The sequence below is a fragment of the Aquarana catesbeiana genome, linkage group LG02, assembly GCF_042186555.1.
Source record: "Aquarana catesbeiana isolate 2022-GZ linkage group LG02, ASM4218655v1, whole genome shotgun sequence".
Taxonomy (NCBI): domain Eukaryota; kingdom Metazoa; phylum Chordata; class Amphibia; order Anura; family Ranidae; genus Aquarana; species Aquarana catesbeiana.
Genome location: NC_133325.1, coordinates 265,696,756 through 265,714,180, shown reverse-complemented (window position 1 = coordinate 265,714,180; position 17,425 = coordinate 265,696,756). Strand labels below are relative to the sequence as shown.

The following is a 17,425-nucleotide window of genomic DNA, read 5'->3' as shown; positions in this document are numbered from 1 at the left end:
CCAACATTTTGGCCTTCCTGGTCCACATTGAAAGAAGAGGAATTGTTTTGGGACACACATAAAATACAACAACAATAAGGATAGCTAATGAGCAGAAAGTCAAGCAGATCACAGGTCAATGATCACTGATCTAATTAATGCACCTGAGTAATACTGCTTTTGTAATATTTTGTAAAAAAAAAATTATAAAAAGAGGGCAACATAAAACTAGTGCGATATTGGACACGATTTTTGATAAAAGAATGCATCAATATCTTGTTAGATGGATGTAGTAGCAATTTTCAAGGTGCTCATCAGCTATTTTGGTTCTAATTTTGCACGTCATGTGCTTCATCCTCTACCTGTGTTAGCCAAGTGTAAATGCATTTTTTTTTTTTTTTTTTTTACAGGAAAAAAACAAAAAAAAAAAAAACAAACACACACACACTATTGTTAAAGTAAGTTTACAAATTTGTGGTGGGCCACAGGTTAGACACCCCAGCCCTAAACAAAGCATTTGTGGCTGCTACAGTGTTACCAGTTCAACATCATAGCTCCCAATACATAGATCTTTATGGCTAGGTGTTCAAATAACACATTCTTTATTATAAAGTTATTCCTGTTTGCACACCTATAGAAAACCAGGATTACTTCTCAATTCGGAAAAACCTTGACTACATTATTGCACAAGGATCAGCGAGTAGAACAGTTAAAAGGAAACTTATGAAGGCAGAAATATAGAGCAGCCATTGCTGACCATTTCATTCAAGGTGCATGCTTCTGGGGTAGCACTCTGAACCTGGCTTCACTACCTTGTCAGTCAATGACCTGTAACAAATCAATTGCATGTCCCCACACCCACATTTCACAGGCTTGTTGCAGATCAGTAACTCACTAAGAAAAAAGAAAAAGCAATGACCGCCTCCTCAGTGCATGCACTAAAAGACATGCAATTTCCCATATTTCTATACGGACAGATCCCTTTTAAAAGGGAGTTTTCATTAATAAGGGCAGTAAACCGGAATCACACCTTGGTGTTTGTGAAAGTAGTATTAACATTTTCATAAGTTGTGTTTCTTAAGAACTGAAGACACCTTTTGTGATTTTGTGCAGACACGATAAAACATAATGGGAAATTATTCTTGGTTTCCCTAATGGGCAGGGTGGCTAAAAATCAATGATTTTTTTTGGATTTTAATTTAGATTTATTTTAATAAAATGCTTTTGGAGTAAAAATCTTAAAGATAGTTTTCTATTTAAGATAAATTCATAATTTAGTTTATTCAGCATGAAATGGAGCACAAGGCTGTATATTCTGCAATATTTACATTTTTTTGGTAAACTTATTCAATGAATCCAAGCTCTGCAAGCTGAGATAATATGTACTGCATTGATGCATTCACACAATTTCACAGTAACCATGAGATAAAACAATGTTCAGGAATATTCCTTTATCCCATTATTTTGCAAATCTATGTACACTACAGATTATATGATTGAATCGATTCGCATATTGTTCTACTAACCCGAAAGCTTATTATTCTAAATAGGAAACCTTCATTTTGTTTGCAAATCTTGAAGATTCTAACTACCAGCAAGAATAAGTCCAACATTTAAAGAGCACCTGTCATTTCAGATCCATCATGTCAGCACCTGTTAGCGGGCATCCACTCACCTGCTGCCGCCACGTCCCTCACCTTGTTGCGTCACTGCCGAATCACCAGCCGTCCCATTAAAGTGAATGAGACTGTCAGTGGGTCAACAGCGGGTCAGAGATGACAGTTGCTCTTTAAAAATTATGATTCAAATAACTAGTAAAATGGCTTGATTTTAAATAGATTTAATTTATGATTGAAATCCTGATTTGAATCAAATCCACCCTGCTGATGGGTATAAGCATATTTGATCACAGCTTTTCTTATTGGGTTTTCCACTTCCCTAACTTTGAAAATAAAATATAAAAAAAAAAAAAAAAAAAAAAAAAAAAAAAAAAAAAAAGGTAAATAAATTAAATAAAAGTAATAAAAGTCTTGACAGCTTACCACTTTCCTAAAGTCATCTTCTGCTTCATCCAATTTTCCTTGTTTCAAGAAAAGCTGTCCTCTTTGTAATCTTGCCTGCAAAAAAATCAAATACAGAGGTAAGGAAAGAAAAAAAGAAAGAAGAAAGACCAACTTTTCGTTCTGTCTTAATTACTGTAACTTTTTAGAGTTGATCACTGCCTTATAATGATAAGATCAGAAAATGATTGCAAAGTTATTGACACTCTGCAGCATTTGCAGGACTCCCTACCACCGGCAGTCAGAGATGTTGTTCCTCAGGCTTTGATATATACTGTATATCTCAGCAAGAAGACTGGTGCCAGGAGTGTATGAAGGTTTATGGAAGGCTCTTTATTACACAGAAAGTTAAGCCACAGTCAGACAAACCATACGGTTTACTGGTTCAACTTTTCAACTTTCTGGTGACTTGCCTGACCACTGTACAATCAGATCAGGCAGGCGACAATTGAGACGACCAAGCTAAAAAAGGAAAGCTTATGGTCATCCAACTTGCCATGTTGTGTGCCAGAGATGTGAGTGGCAAAGACTAGCTGCACAGAATTAAATATTTTGGCAGTTACCCGAGACCTTCACCCACCAGATCAATGTTAACGCCCTTGACTCTCTCCCCCCTCTGCAATCTAATTCACCACTCATAGGCTCTGTGCTTTGCCAAATGTTAAAGACTGAATATATGAGCCACTTGTGGTGATAATCTTTCCATACCAGGGTCCTGACATGTAGCGTTGAATTTTCCACTTGACCCTAAGAGGAGGAGGGGGGGCGGGGGAGTTGATTACCCCTTGAATGTGTTTGGTTGTTGAATCCTGGGGGACTGCTGAATTTTTATTTACACTGATCAAAAGATACTCTTCAATGTCAAAGTGAAAACAGATTGCCAAAAAGTGATTTCAATTACCATATTTATCGGTGTATAACACGCACCCCAAATTTAGGAGGGAAGTTTAAAGGAGGAAAAAAAAAAAAAAAAAAAACTTACATTTTAAATAAAAGAACTTAAGCAAAATTAGGGTCACAGCTCATCAATGCACCCTGCTCGGTGCCCATCTGCAGCCATTAAATTGACCAACAATGCAGCCTGCTCGGTGCCCATCTGCAGCCATTAAATTGACCAACAATGCAGTCTGTTCAGTGCCAATCTGGAGCCTCACCTTTCCCATCATTGCAGCCTCGCCAGTGTTGGATTATACCTGCTGTCTCCAAGGGAAGAGGAGGAGCGAACTCCACTGAATTGAAGAGAGCCGCGATCTCCTGCGATACCCGGTGCTCCGCCACTCTCAGCCACGCCTCTTGGCCCTGCTCATATGATAGACAGAACAGTGGCCCAATGTGGGGCCAGGTACACAGGAGATTGCGGCTCTATGTAATTAAGCGGCACTCACTCCTCTTCCCTCAGAGACAGCAGGGATCAGCGTATAACACACACCCACGATTTTCCCCTGATTTTAACCACTTCCGGACCGCCCACTGTCGTTACACATCAGCTGTTTGAAGGTGAATATCGTTGATATGGCAGCAGCTAGCTGCCATAAACCCAGTATCCTCTTCTTCAGTGAGCGGTCCGGTTTAAGATAAAAGTGGTCTCTGCGGCAGATTCGACACAAGATCACTTTTATCGGCGGTGGGAGAGGGGCCACCCGCCACAATCCGGTGCCCTCCGCCCCTTACCGGAGCCGTCGGCAGCGGCGAAGGCAACTGGATCCTTCCTGTGGCCTGACATGGAGACGAGTGAGGGGAAGATGGCCCTCACCCGTCTCCATATCATTGCAGGGCGGAAACAACGTCAAAACATCACTTCCACCCATAGCTCTTGGGGCCATTATTTATTTTTATTTTTTTTAAATGACAAAAAAAAAAAATTATTGCATTTTAGTGTAAATATGAGATCGGAGGTCTTTTTGACCCCCGATCTCATATTTAAGAGGTCCTGTCAGGCTTTTTTCTATTACAAGGGATGTTTACATTCCTTGTAATAGGAATAAAAGTGACACAATATTTTTTTTTAAAACGGTATAAAAATAAAAAAGGTAAAATAAAACGAGAATTAAAAAAAACGAAGAAGCGAACGCATCAGTGAATAGTGCCCGCATATGAAAACAGTGTTCAAACCACACGTGAGGTATTGCCGCGATCAGTAGAGCGAGAGCAATAATTCTAGCGCTAGACTTAACACATGCAACCTGTAGAATTTAACGTCGCGCCTATGGAGATTTTTAAGGGTAAAAGTTTGTCGTCATTCCACGAGCGGGCGCAATTTTGAAGCGTGACGCGTTGGGTATCAATTTACTGGGTGTGACATTATATTTCACAATATAAAAAAATAAAATGGGCTAACTTTACTGTTGTCTTATTTTTTTAATTAAAAAAAGTGCATTTTTTACAAAAAAGTGTGCTTGTAAGACCGCTGCGCAAATACAGTGTGACAGAAAGTATTGCAACGACCGCCATTTTATTCTCTAGGGCGTTAGAAAAAAAAAAAAAAAAAAATGTATAATGTTCGGGGGTTCTAGTTAACTTTCTAGCAAAAAAAAAAAAAAAAAAAAAAACCTGTTTTTTCAAATCTCAGAAAGAGGCTCAGTCCTTAAGTGGTTAAAGGGGGGGGGGGGGGGGGGGGAGTGTGCGTTATACGCCGATAAATACAAAATATTATTTTTTATATATATATATATATATATATATATATATATATATATATATATATATATATATATATATATATATATATATATATATATATATATATATATATATATATATATATATATATATATATATATATATATATATATATATATATATATATATACATACATACACATACACATACATACACACACACACACACACACGAATATATAAGGATTTACCCCCTCAAGTCAGTGTTTAGTAGATGCACCCACTGGCAGCAATTATAGTCAGGTGGATGGGTCTCAATCAGCTTTGCACATCTGGGCACTGGAATGTTCCATATTGCCCATTGCAAAAAAACTGTTCCAGCTTGGTCAGGCTGCAAAGAGATCATAAGACCTGGACTTGTGCATGAACATTTCAGAACATTAACATTGTTGTTTTTAAAGTGGTTGTAAACCCTGTTACACCACTTGTACCTATAGGTAAGCCTATAAGGCTTACCTGTAGGTACTGTAAATATCTCCTAAACCTGCACGGTTTAGGAGATATTTACCATACACGCTTGCGCCGTCATCATCGGCGCATGCAAGAAACCGCTCGATCGTACAGTTTCTAAAAGGGCCTGTGCCGTGACCGGCGGCTCCCGCACGCATGCGCGGGAGTGACATCATCACGGCTTTGGCCAATCATAGCTCCAGATCCTGCAAAGCTGGAAATAAATCCGGGAGACATGTCACCGGTCACAGCAGTGTACGGGGACTGCTGCATCTAAGGCAAGCATTTCATAATGAGCTCGTATGCGATGCATACGAGCTCATTATGCCTTTGTCTTGCAGGTTGTTTTTTTTTTTTTTTTAATGGGTTTACAACCACTTTAAGTCATTCTTGTGTAGTTCTGACATTTGGTTTGGGGTCTTTGTCTCATCAGAAGAAAAATATTCTCCCTAGACAGGAAGACCACCAAGAACGTTCTTGCATTTTGCTGTGTTTTTTCACCCCTCTACCATCACAAGTCTTCCAAGTGGCACCACAGCTTAAAAAACACACACCACTGTGCTTCAAGGTTAGTCACAGAGCCGGAGACCACGGCCCCAGAAGGAAGACAGGCGAAGATGGATGTGACCCTGCAGCGGGGACGACGCGGGCTTCGTTTGCAGGTAAGTGTCACATGATGTGCTAGTATGCAATGCATACTAGCACATTATGCCTTTACTGTGCAGGGAAGAAAGGAAAAAAAAAAAAAAAAAAACACCAGGGTTTACTTCTTCTTTAACTATATACAGGTGAGCTTCATTTGACTTATGATGCAACTTTTAGAAAATAATTGGCTGAAGCAGTGAGGATTTATAATGTGTGCCAAATTACAGGTGGTGTATTTTGCATTTATGAATCATAAATTTATAGAACTTTGCAGAGATCTGTTTTCACTTTAAATTAAAATTCCAGCAATGATCTTTATTGCTTACCAGGCTGGACCAATGCAAATATGCAATAAAAAACCATATTAGGAGTTCAACATTAAAGTGGAACTATACACCCCTTGAATCCAGCGATGCGCCGGTCGCTGACATCTTTGGGCAGCCGGCTTCTGGATCTCAATTGCACAGCTTACTGTACAGGAGCAGACAGGCAGGTAAGTAGCTTTACTGCAGCATGTCTCTTCTGCATTAAAAATCCTGCCTGTCCACCCATGTTCCTATCCCAACGCTCCATTTTAAGGAATCTCGATTGATCAATGTTTTGAAAAAAATAAAAAATTCACAATGAGGTTGGGTTTACACTATCATGCCTCAGTAATACATACATTTGTCATTCATTCTTAATGGCAGCCTTATTCACCTGGTCAACAGATGTGCAGTGCACTGATCCACAAAAAAATGGTAACACACTAGCAGGAGAGTTTTGGTGCGTTAGGCAGCCCATTCAATAAAATGAGCTGCCTGTTATGGAACCCGGGTACACTAATCACACCACGGTTGTGTAAACCCAGCGTGATTCATTGTTCCACGACAATAAAACACGAAACATTTCAAAAGAGAATGAATCCTTTTTACAGACAATATCTAACTTTTCTTTTTAATTAAGAGAACAAAATCTTCCATTACACTAGCCATTATGCTAAATACCATGTATATTTATAGTAGTAAAATACCATTGTTGGCTTCAATGCCCTGTAAGGAGATAATAAAAGAAATGGCCCCCAGTGATAGAATGATAGCATTACCGATGATGGCAATATCTACAATTAACAAGCTCTAGATTCCAAAATGATCAGATTAATGAAACACCAGCTAGTTTCTACCAATATCATAAAATTATTGAAACTGTTCATTGTAGATTGCCTTCACCCATTAGTTTTTTCGATTTTGATAGCTGGTTAAAAATTAAATTTATAGCCATCAAAATAGTCAATGACATGTAGTCTAGTGGCGATTTGCTAACGAAGACTTAAAAAAAAAAAAAATGCTAAATTGGACAGGGACTTAGTGGTTAGCACCCCCTTCAGCCCCACCCTCAACCCCACTCCTGGCCCCTCCTTGAAACAAATGGGCAAATAATGTGCATCCCTAACCCGGAAAGGCTGGATGACGTACATGTATGTGATCCAGCCTGCACATGTCACCCTGCCACAGTAAATGTACTGAAAGTGGGTGGCAAGCAGTTAAAGGGAAAAGATTGGGGGTGGGTTCACATGAAAGGTTTGATCAGGTCCACCTGTCCATTTTTCAGGTGGACCCGATCTGACCCTCCATTCACTACTATAGAGTGATTGATCTAAAGTCAGACTTGTGTCAATTAGAGTGATTGATCTAAAGTCAGACTTGTGTCAATTTACACCCGCCTACCTTTAATCCGATCAGCTAAACAAAATGGAAAGGGATCCATTCCCCTCCATCTAGTGGATCAGATTGGGGGGCAGTTGGGTGTAAAGGACACCCGGTTTGTTTACACCAGCCCCCTTAGAGCAGAGCGGACTGTCAGTGTCTGCTCTGCATTGGCGGAGTGGACACGAACCTGTCATCTGCCCACTCCACTCCTGCTGAACAAGTGGATTACGCCCCATGTGAAAGAAGCCTTGATAACAAACATCAACACAGGCAGTCCACTTGCCCTCCAGAAGATTTACCCCCCCTTCATGACCAGCCCATTTGTGATATGGCACTGCATTAATTTAATTGACGGTCATGCAACAAATGTACCCAAATACAATTTTTGTCCTTTTTTTCCCCCATAAATAGAGCTTTCTTTTGGTGGTATTTGATCACCTATGCATTTTTTACTTGTTGCGCTATAAAAAAAAAAAAAAAAAATTTTGAAAAAAAAAATAAAAAAATGTTTTACTTTCTGCTATAAACCAATTCTTGGTAAAAAAAAAAAAAAAAAAATCCCAGTAAGCGTTATTGATTTGTTTGCGCAAAAGTTATCGCAGATATACTTATTAGATTTTTATTTCTTGATTGATTTTTACTAGTAATGGCGGGCGACCAGTGACTTGTAGTGGGACTGCAAAATTGCGGTGGACAAATCGGACACCAAGTGACACTAATACAGTGATCAGTGCTAAAAAACATGCACTGTCCCTGTACTAGTGACTACTACTAATGACACTAGCTGGGAAGCAGTTAACATCTAGGGCAAAGGTTGAAGGTGTGCCTAACAGATGTTTTCTTACTGTGGGAGATGTACTTTTACCAATGGAAGACATAGATCCTTGTTCCTGCTCAGCAGGAACACAGAATGGAGTTCTTCCATACTGACAGAACGTTGATCTGCCTGGTTTACATAGGCAGACCACCATTCTGCCTGTGTATAGAATGATCAGCGGATACCCGCTGATTGGCTCCAATACCCAGAAACATAGCATTACGTACACACACACACACACACACACACACACACACAAGCCTGGGCAGCGCAACCGCCCTGTAGCAGTAAATCTGTTATGGGGCAATCGGCAACTGGTTAAGATCAGCATTATGATGGCACACAGGCAGCAGGCACTCTATCATGGCTCTGGCTGCCTCTGTCTAAGTGTGTCACATAACATGGCTGTTGGGTGCTAACCTTGTTAACTTATTAGAAGTTAACAAAATTAGCACCCAACAGCCAGGTTATGTGACACTGTAACAGAGCCAGCCAGAGCCATGATAGAGTGCCTGCTGCGGCTGCCTTTTGTGTTATGTTACGATTACCATCCATGCCAATAATGTGCTACATGCAGACAATGTAGTGTATATTCACCCTTAACACATCTATGTTGAAGGCAGCCCTATGAACCACTTCCTCTCTGTTCTTACCTCTGCCTGGACACATCTGCTCTCCTCTCAGGCTCCACTACAGAATAGGGAGTGGAGAAGGATAGATCACTCCGCCAAGGAAGGCAAGCCCAGGCCACAAGACTATGCGGAGCGGGTGTGGAATGCACCCAAAACTGAAGAAATGGTCCCTCCACTCCCATTCTCCCACCAGCACACATCAGAGAGGAGGGGCACAGAAAATGAAAAATATATGAGCCATTTGTGGTTATCACCTTTCCATACCAGGGTCCTGACATGTAGCGTTGAATTTTCCACTTGACCCTAAGAGGAGGAGGAGGGGGGGGGCGGGGGAGTTGATTACCCCTTGAATGTGTTTGGTTGTTGAATCCTGGGGGACTGCTGAATTTTTATTTTTAGCTTTTCTTTACACTGATCAAAAAAAAACTCTTCAATGTCAAAGTGAAAACAGATTGCCAAAAAGTGATTTCAATTACCATATTTATCGGTGTATAACTCGCACCCCAAATTTGGGAGGGAAGTTTAAAGAGGGAAAAAAAAAAAAAAAAAAAAAAAACTTACATTTTAAATAAAAGAACTTTGAAGCAAAATTAGGGTCACAGCTCATCAATGCCCCCTGCTCAGTGCCCATCTGCAGCCATTAAATTGACCAACAATGCACCCTGCTCAGTGCCCATCTGCAGCCATTAAATGTAGTGTATATTCACCCTAAACACATCTATGTTGAAGGCAGCCCTACGAACCGCTTCCTCTCTGTTCTTACCTCTGCCTGGACACATCTGCTCTCCTCTCGGGCTCCACTACAGAATAGGGAGTGGAGAAGGATAGATCACTCCGCCAAGGAAGGCAAGCCCAGGCCACAAGACCATGCGGAGCGGGTGTGGAATGCACCCAAAACTGAAGAAATGGTCCCTCCACTCCCATTCTCCCACCAGCACACATCAGAGAGGAGGGGCACAGAAAATGAAAAATAAAATTTAAAAAAAAATCATCCCCTAAGGCAATAGGAGTGGCAGAGCAGCAGGGGGGGGGGGGGGGGGGGGGGGGGCGGGTTCAGTGGGGTTAATTCAGAAAGGATTTTTTTTTTTTTTTCTTATGCTGCACTCTGAAATTGCCCGGGCCCCTCCTGCTCAGCTGAGGACGCCGGGCCCGGTACAACAGGGCCGGTTGTACTGGCCTATCAGCAGCCCTGCCTCCAGGTACTTCGGTTTCCTCCAACACTCCAAAAGATGAGCAAGAGCAACTGACTACTATAGGCATTGACTACAATACGTAAAGTACTGCATAAACTGACCATGTTATACAAATACATGAAATAAATAGTGTACATAGTACAATCACTATACACAACAATGACAATATATCACATATGAATACAGACTTTATGCATTTTTCTAGGAGAATATGACAGAAGAGTGAAGCAATAATTCTGCTCTTCTATAGTGGGTGGGAAACTACAAGTATCAGCCTACTCAGTCAGTGGCTGGTAGGTCATGCTAAAACATGTAGTTCCTCCACAGCTGGAGACTTTGAACTGACCATGGTTAAATTGAATGCGAGAGCCATGTCTGCATCACCCTGCTTTTCCACATCACATTTCAGTCACATCCAGCAACACTTGAAATCTCCCAAGTCCTGTTTCACATATTAAAGGTTTAAACCTTCTGAAGTGGCGATTATAGGCAGAAAAAGACTCTAGAAGCAAGTTATTTTTTTTCTGCCCTCAAGTTAAGCTTTAGAAGTATTACATACTGATGTGAAGTCTGGTTTCAGCTCAATCACTCGACTTAAATCAGGAATTGCGGCTTTAGATTTGCCCATGGCCAGGAACGTAGTGGCTCTTCTGTAATATGCCAGGTAGTTATCTGGATCTCCATCTAACAACGCGAGGGAAAAACAGTGAGCTGGCATCAAACAAAGCAAAAACTGTAAAAAGACACATTAACCTCTATGTGCAGATATATAAATTACCGGGCTTGCTCAATATTAGAGCTTGTGCTCTGTGTATGTCCTCTATTTGCAGCCTTTATAAATGATTTTTAAATACTCTATATCCCTAATTGTGGTAAATATTTCTAGTGCACCCCTTGCATGGCAATGTCACGTAACCCCTTCAAAAAAATAAATCTATTATTCACAAACACACAAAATTCTGTATGAAAATAAACAAAGCACCATGTTTTCCAGGTTAATTCTTTTTTAATAAAATGTATTGTTATGTTTATTAAAATGATCTTTTGAAGTTGTCAATGTACTGTGATATATTCTATTTTGAAAAACGGGAGCATGCAAGATGGCACTTACTGACAAGTTACAGCTAAACACATACAAGAGCATGGCATTAATCTAACTACGAGGGCTCCGGTACAGCCCTGCTCCTTTATATGGAACAGAAACCCAAGCAGCCCCCTACTCTCTATGCAATTCACCCCAAACCGAATATGGAAAGAGGGTCAACAATGCCCATTTGCAGCCTCACTGTGCCCATTTGCAGCCATAGGTCCCCCGAACTTCAAACTTGGTAGTTAAGGGTGCCTAGATGCCCCCTATGCCCCCTAGCTGCAGCCAAAATTTGGGGTCTCTGGACCCAAAGGGTCCTGAAATGACATTGCTGCAGATGGACACAGTTGACCGACTTTGGGGCCCCGTATCTTGGGGCCACTTGGAGCTAGGAACCCCAAATTTGGTGTGCAAACACAGTGGAAGCACAACATATCCAAAGCTGGGGTTCCTATCACCAAGTGGCCCCGAGATACGGGGCCTCAAAGTCGGTTCGGAAAAGGTCATTCTCTGCTGCAGAAAAGTGCTCGACATTTTCTGAACCGACTTCGGGGCCCCGTATCTCACGGACACTTGGTGCACAGTGAGGCATGCAAATGGGCACAGTGAGGCTGCAAATGGGCATTGCTGACCCTCTTTTCCACTTACAGTAGTTGCGCATTTCTCACCCTAGGCTTATACTCGAGTCAATACGTTTTCCCAGTTTTTAATGGTAAAATTAGGTGCCTCGGCTTATACTCGAGTATATACGGTATATGTATATAACAGCTAAAACATATAAAACTGACAAACAATACTAACATGAGCCCTGCTTTATCCCCTTGTGTATAACAAAAAAAATGTCCCTGCCACAACAGTAGCTTCAGATGAAAACAGTCATCAGTGCCTGTCCATTCTAATACAAAATGTCTCTCAAAGGGGTTCCTGCTATTTATCTTTTACAGCATAGTAGATGCAGGAAAACACCAATCGTAAAGCCCCCTACTTATAGACAGGAAAATCCCAAAATCAAGCAGGACAGCCACAATAAATGAGAGAAGCACATACGCTACACTCGCCTGAGTACTTTTTTTTTGTCCAATACGACCAAATTCTGGTATCTGCAAACTGCCCATATACCTCCACAGCTCCACAGAAAAGTCCTCTACAGCCTTGTGTGTGGAGCTGAGATTAGTACGGGTCCCACCAGTGAACTGCACTGGGATTTCACTGCTAGTTCTCCATTTACAGTTTAATGTGGGATTGCCCATTCAAAAGGTGGGTATGAAGATCATAATTCTACTATAACTAGCCAGTGTTACATATGTATACAAGACATTTATCTAAAGTCTATACATTCTTGGGCAATGTTGACTAAGGCTGTTAGAACATTAATTCAAACAGCTATGCAACAGGAAATGTGCACATAGGTTATCAAACTGTAACGTCTAGCCTCGATATACATAAAATACTTACCGATAGCTGAATGAAAATGAGATAAGGCATCTGCAAGCTGGCCAGCTGCTAGTAATTTCTTTCCCATTTCAAGATGCTTGTCCACATCTACATTACTCCCACACGTCACCCCTGCAGAGAAACAAAAAAAAAAAAAAAAGTGTGTCCAAAAGACAAGCACAAATCCCACACGTGTAGACAAATACACCACAGCCTGATCATAGCAAGATGTCACCCTCAAAAGGCGACAGGCAGGACAAAACGTGACATTTCCCCATTATGATAATAAAAGTTTTTAGTCCTGGTCGTAGAGCTTATTCTCACTAATTCAATAATACAAATGGCCATAAAAACCTTGCAGAGCTACTAACAAGTCCCAACTTTAAAAATGGGTTTGCCTTGAGTTCTACTTTATCCATTGATAGGTTTTTTTAACAAACAGTTGGCAAGGCTACATTCTACATGGGTTATATGGACCCAAGACAGTGTTTCTCAACTCCAGTCCTCAAGGCGCCCCAACAGGTCATGTTTTCAGGATTTCCATTATTTTGCACAGGTGATTTGATCAGCTTCACTGCCTTAGTCATTACCACAGCCGTTTCATCTAAGGGAAATCCTGAAAACCTGACCTGTTGGGGCGCCTTGAGGACTGGAGTTGAGAAACACTGACCCAAGACAACTAAAGCTGTCTAATGGATTGTTTCCTTTGATCGGCCAGCAGCTTGGACAAAAAAAATAAATAAATGTATTCCCTCATCCACACATTTGGGGTGGACAGAGGAAACCACCCCGCTGTGCTATTGTTTTCTAACAGTGGGGACTCCTCTGCTGTCAGAAAATATTAAATTAGTGCTGCAGTGTTGATCGAAGGACATTTTTCCAACATTCCCGTTAAGAATCCAATCATTAGATTGACTTCTTCCTAGATTGACTTGATCCTCTGGATCAAAATTTGGGCAGTCCTTGCTGAACCAGTTGATTTTTGATCTATGGCCAACGTAAGGCACTGGATGCTGGATGCTTTTTGGAATTATCAGCTACAAAATGCCTGAGGGAACTCTCAATTCTTCTGCAGTATGATGCAGATCATTCCAAAAGCAAAAGGAATCTCAAAAATACCTATTACCCAGATTACTTCAAAAGTATCTAGAGACATGAAATGATGATTGCACAACGTTGTCGTAGTAAGGCCAAGAGATAGATAAATTTTGTTTGTCAAATAACTATAGAATGTATCTATATGTGGAAGATAATTTCATTTCATGCAGACACATGGGAACGATTAGCTGCAAGGTCAACCTTATTACTAAACAAACTTACAGTATTGAGCTTTGATATTGTGGCAGAAAACTTGGGTAAAAACAATGGAAAGAAAAAAATTTCAGGTCAGGATAAGCACTGGTCACTTTAGAGACAACCTAGATGGGCTAACAGCATGGTGTCTTTAAAATTAGCATCTGAACTACACAAGATATGCTTTCTATAATTAATGAAACGTAATGCTTACTCTGGCATACCCAGAGCAATATCACTGTGGCGGTAATAACTACCCTTGAAGCCTTAAACATGCAATCACTTCAAAATGAGTTTTAATTACTGAAGGAGTTTGTACACACAAACAACCAACATCTGACATATGGTACAGAAGCAGTGTTCTCATTAAGTGTGTAAGATTTTCTGGTACCAGTGGGCTCCAACTTAAGTACCAACAAAGCATTTTTTTCTAAATTGCAACCATTTACAGTAGTGCAGGTTACTCTCCGAAGCCAATTAACTTTATTGCTAACAAAACACAAGAGTACCTGAAAAAATATATTTAGCAAATAGAATGGTGTGTGTACGATAGAGTATATATATATACACATATACACTCACACACACACACACACACACACACACACACACACACACACACACACACACAGTGGGGACGGAAAGTATTCAGACCCCTTTAAATTTTTCACTCTGTTATATTGCAGCCATTTGCTAAAATCATTTAAGTTCATTTTTTTTTCCTCATTAATGTACACACAGCACCCCATATTGACAAAAAAACACAGAATTGTTGACATTTTTGCAGATTAAAAAAGAAAAACTGAAATATCACATGGTCCTAAGTATTCAGACCCTTTGCTGTGACACTCATATTTAACTCAGGTGCTGTCCATTACTTCTTATCATCCTTGAGATGGTTCTACACCTTCATTTGAGTCCAGCTGTGTTTGAGTATACTGATTGGACCTGATTAGGAAAGCCACACACCTGTCTATATAAGACCTTACAGCTCACAGTGCATGTCAGAGCAAATGAGAATTATGAGGTCAAAGGAACTGCCTGAAGAGCTCAGAGACATAACTGATCTGGCCAAGGTTATAAAAAAAATTTCTGCTGCACTTAAGGTTCCTAAGAGAACATTGGCCTCCATAATCCTTAAATGGAAGACATTTGGGATGACCAGAACCCTTCCTAGAGCTGGCCGTCCGGCCAAACTGAGCTATCGGGGAGAAGAGCCTTGGTGAGAGAGGTAAAGAAGAACCCAAAGATCACTGTGGCTGAGCTCCAGAGATGCAGTTGGGAGATGGGAGAAAGTTGTTGAAAGTCAACCATCACTGCAGCCCTTCACCAGTCGGGGCTTTATGGCAGAATGGCCAGATGGAAACCTCTCCTCAGTACAAGACACATGAAAGCCTGCATGGAGGAGTTTGCTAAAAAACCTGAAGGACTCCAAGATGGTGAGAAATAAGATTCTCTAGTCTAATGAGACAAAGACAGAACTTTTTGGCCTTAATTCTCAGCAGTATGTGTGGAGAAAACCAGGCACTGCTCATCACCTGTCCAATGCAGTCCCAACAGTTAAGCATGGTGGTGGCAGCATCATGCTGTGGGGGTGTTTTTCAGCTGCAGGAACAGGATGACTGGTTGCAATCGAGGGAAAGATGAATGCGGCCAAGTACAGGGATATCCTGGAAGAAAACCTTCTCCAGAGTGCTCAGGACCTCAGACTGGGCCGAAGGTTTACCTTCCAACAAGACAATGACCCTATGCACACAGCTAAAATAACGAAGGAGTGGCTTCACAACAACTCCGTGACTGTCCTTAAATGGTCCAGCCAGAGCCCTGACTTAAACCCAATTGAGCATCTCTGGAGAGACCTAAAAATGGCTGTCCACCAACGTTTGCCATCCAACCTGACAGAACTGGAGAGGCTCCGCAAGGAGGAATGGCAGAGGATCCCCAAATCCAGGTGTGAAAAACTTGTTGCATCTTTCGCAAAAAGACTCATGACTGTATTAGATCAAAAGGGTGCTTCTACTAAATACTGAGCAAAGGGTCTGAATACTTAGGACCATGTGATATTTCAGTTTTTCTTTTTTAATAAATCTGCAAAAATGTCAACAATTCTGTGTTTTTCTGTCAACATGGGGTGCTGTGTGTAATGAGGAAAAAAAAAAAAAAAAATGAACGTAAATGATTTTAGCAAATGGCTGCAATATAACAAAGAGTGAAAAATCCCAGCAGGGGTCCTGGTTCACTGTTTCAGGTGCGATTTCAGACCAAATTTTGGGCTGAATTCGGACTTGAAACGGACCAAAAGACGCACAGGGCTCCTGTGCAAATTCACACCGGAGCCGCATCGGAGATATGTGAACAGGCTCCATAGAGAGTCAGTCATAATCTCCTGCTATTGCAAATTGGATGCGGGGATCCCGCATCCAATTCACAACAGTGTGAACCCAGCCAAAGGGTTTTTATTGGCGCCTGTGTCCCCGCTATGTAGATTCACCTTCTTTATTTGTCCTAGTGTCCATTGTCAATGAGACAGAAACTGATGGAAAAGCCAAAACTTTTAAATTTGTCAGCAGAACAAGGAGGTATTTCTTCCCATGGAGATTCATTATTCCAGGGACAGCTGTAAAAAAGGGGAATGCTTTGTGAAGTCTCCAGAACAAGACGTAAATGGGAAACTCCCCCCAAGGCCCCAATGGATCACAGACAGCAAAATAAATAAAAAAAAAAAAAATATTATATATATATATATATATATATATATATATATATATATATATATATATATATATATATATATATATATATATATATATATATATATATATATATATATATATATATATATATATATATATATATATATATATATGTTGACTCCTTTCCCTGCCTTTTTTAAACCAAAAAAAAAAAAAAAAAAAAAAAAAAAAAAAAACACAAAAACCTCATCTCTTCGGTGTGCATGTGTTGATGACGGCGGTACATGTGTATACAGTGAATATCTCCTAAACTATGCAAGTTTGAGAGAAATTCACTGTAGCTACAGGTAAGCCTTATTACCTGTAATAAATCTCTTGGGGACCCCCAACTAGAGTGAACTAGAGTCCCCATTGGAGTATTTCTCCTGTATTACTTTCCTGGGGAGAAACCAAAATGTGGGATTTTCTTTTACTTTCAATGATAATGGTAAACAGGACAAAGAGAGGGTGAATCTCACCAACAGGGGCACACACCACAGTAAAAAAAAACAAACAAAAAAAAAAAAAAAAAAAACTGAAAGGTGTTCTAAACCATCTCCCCTATATCCAAAACAAACAAAAAAAATAAAGGAAAATTCGGATGTGCGGAGGACACATCCGACAACGGAATCCCCATAGTAAGTCTATGGGTGACGTCGCCACTTATTTATTTCACAGCCATTGTTGGGTGAGTTCTCTGCAGAGCTTCTGCCGCTGGAGACCAGACTGGATCAGC

The 17,425-nt window shown here is 40.6% G+C and overlaps 1 protein-coding gene across 1 annotated transcript in view; it reads right to left on the bottom strand.

The window, feature by feature from the left end:
* Nucleotides 1–17,425, bottom strand: part of DNAJC3 (DnaJ heat shock protein family (Hsp40) member C3) — a 78,535-nt gene that overhangs the window by 48,028 nt on the left and 13,082 nt on the right. Inside the window, exons 2-4 of the mRNA XM_073614381.1 lie at nucleotides 12,686–12,796; nucleotides 10,703–10,827; nucleotides 2,022–2,096 (exon numbers count right to left, since the gene is read on the bottom strand). Coding sequence (XP_073470482.1) covers nucleotides 2,022–2,096; nucleotides 10,703–10,827; nucleotides 12,686–12,796 — 311 coding nt within the window. The remainder of the gene's footprint in view (nucleotides 1–2,021; nucleotides 2,097–10,702; nucleotides 10,828–12,685; nucleotides 12,797–17,425) is intronic.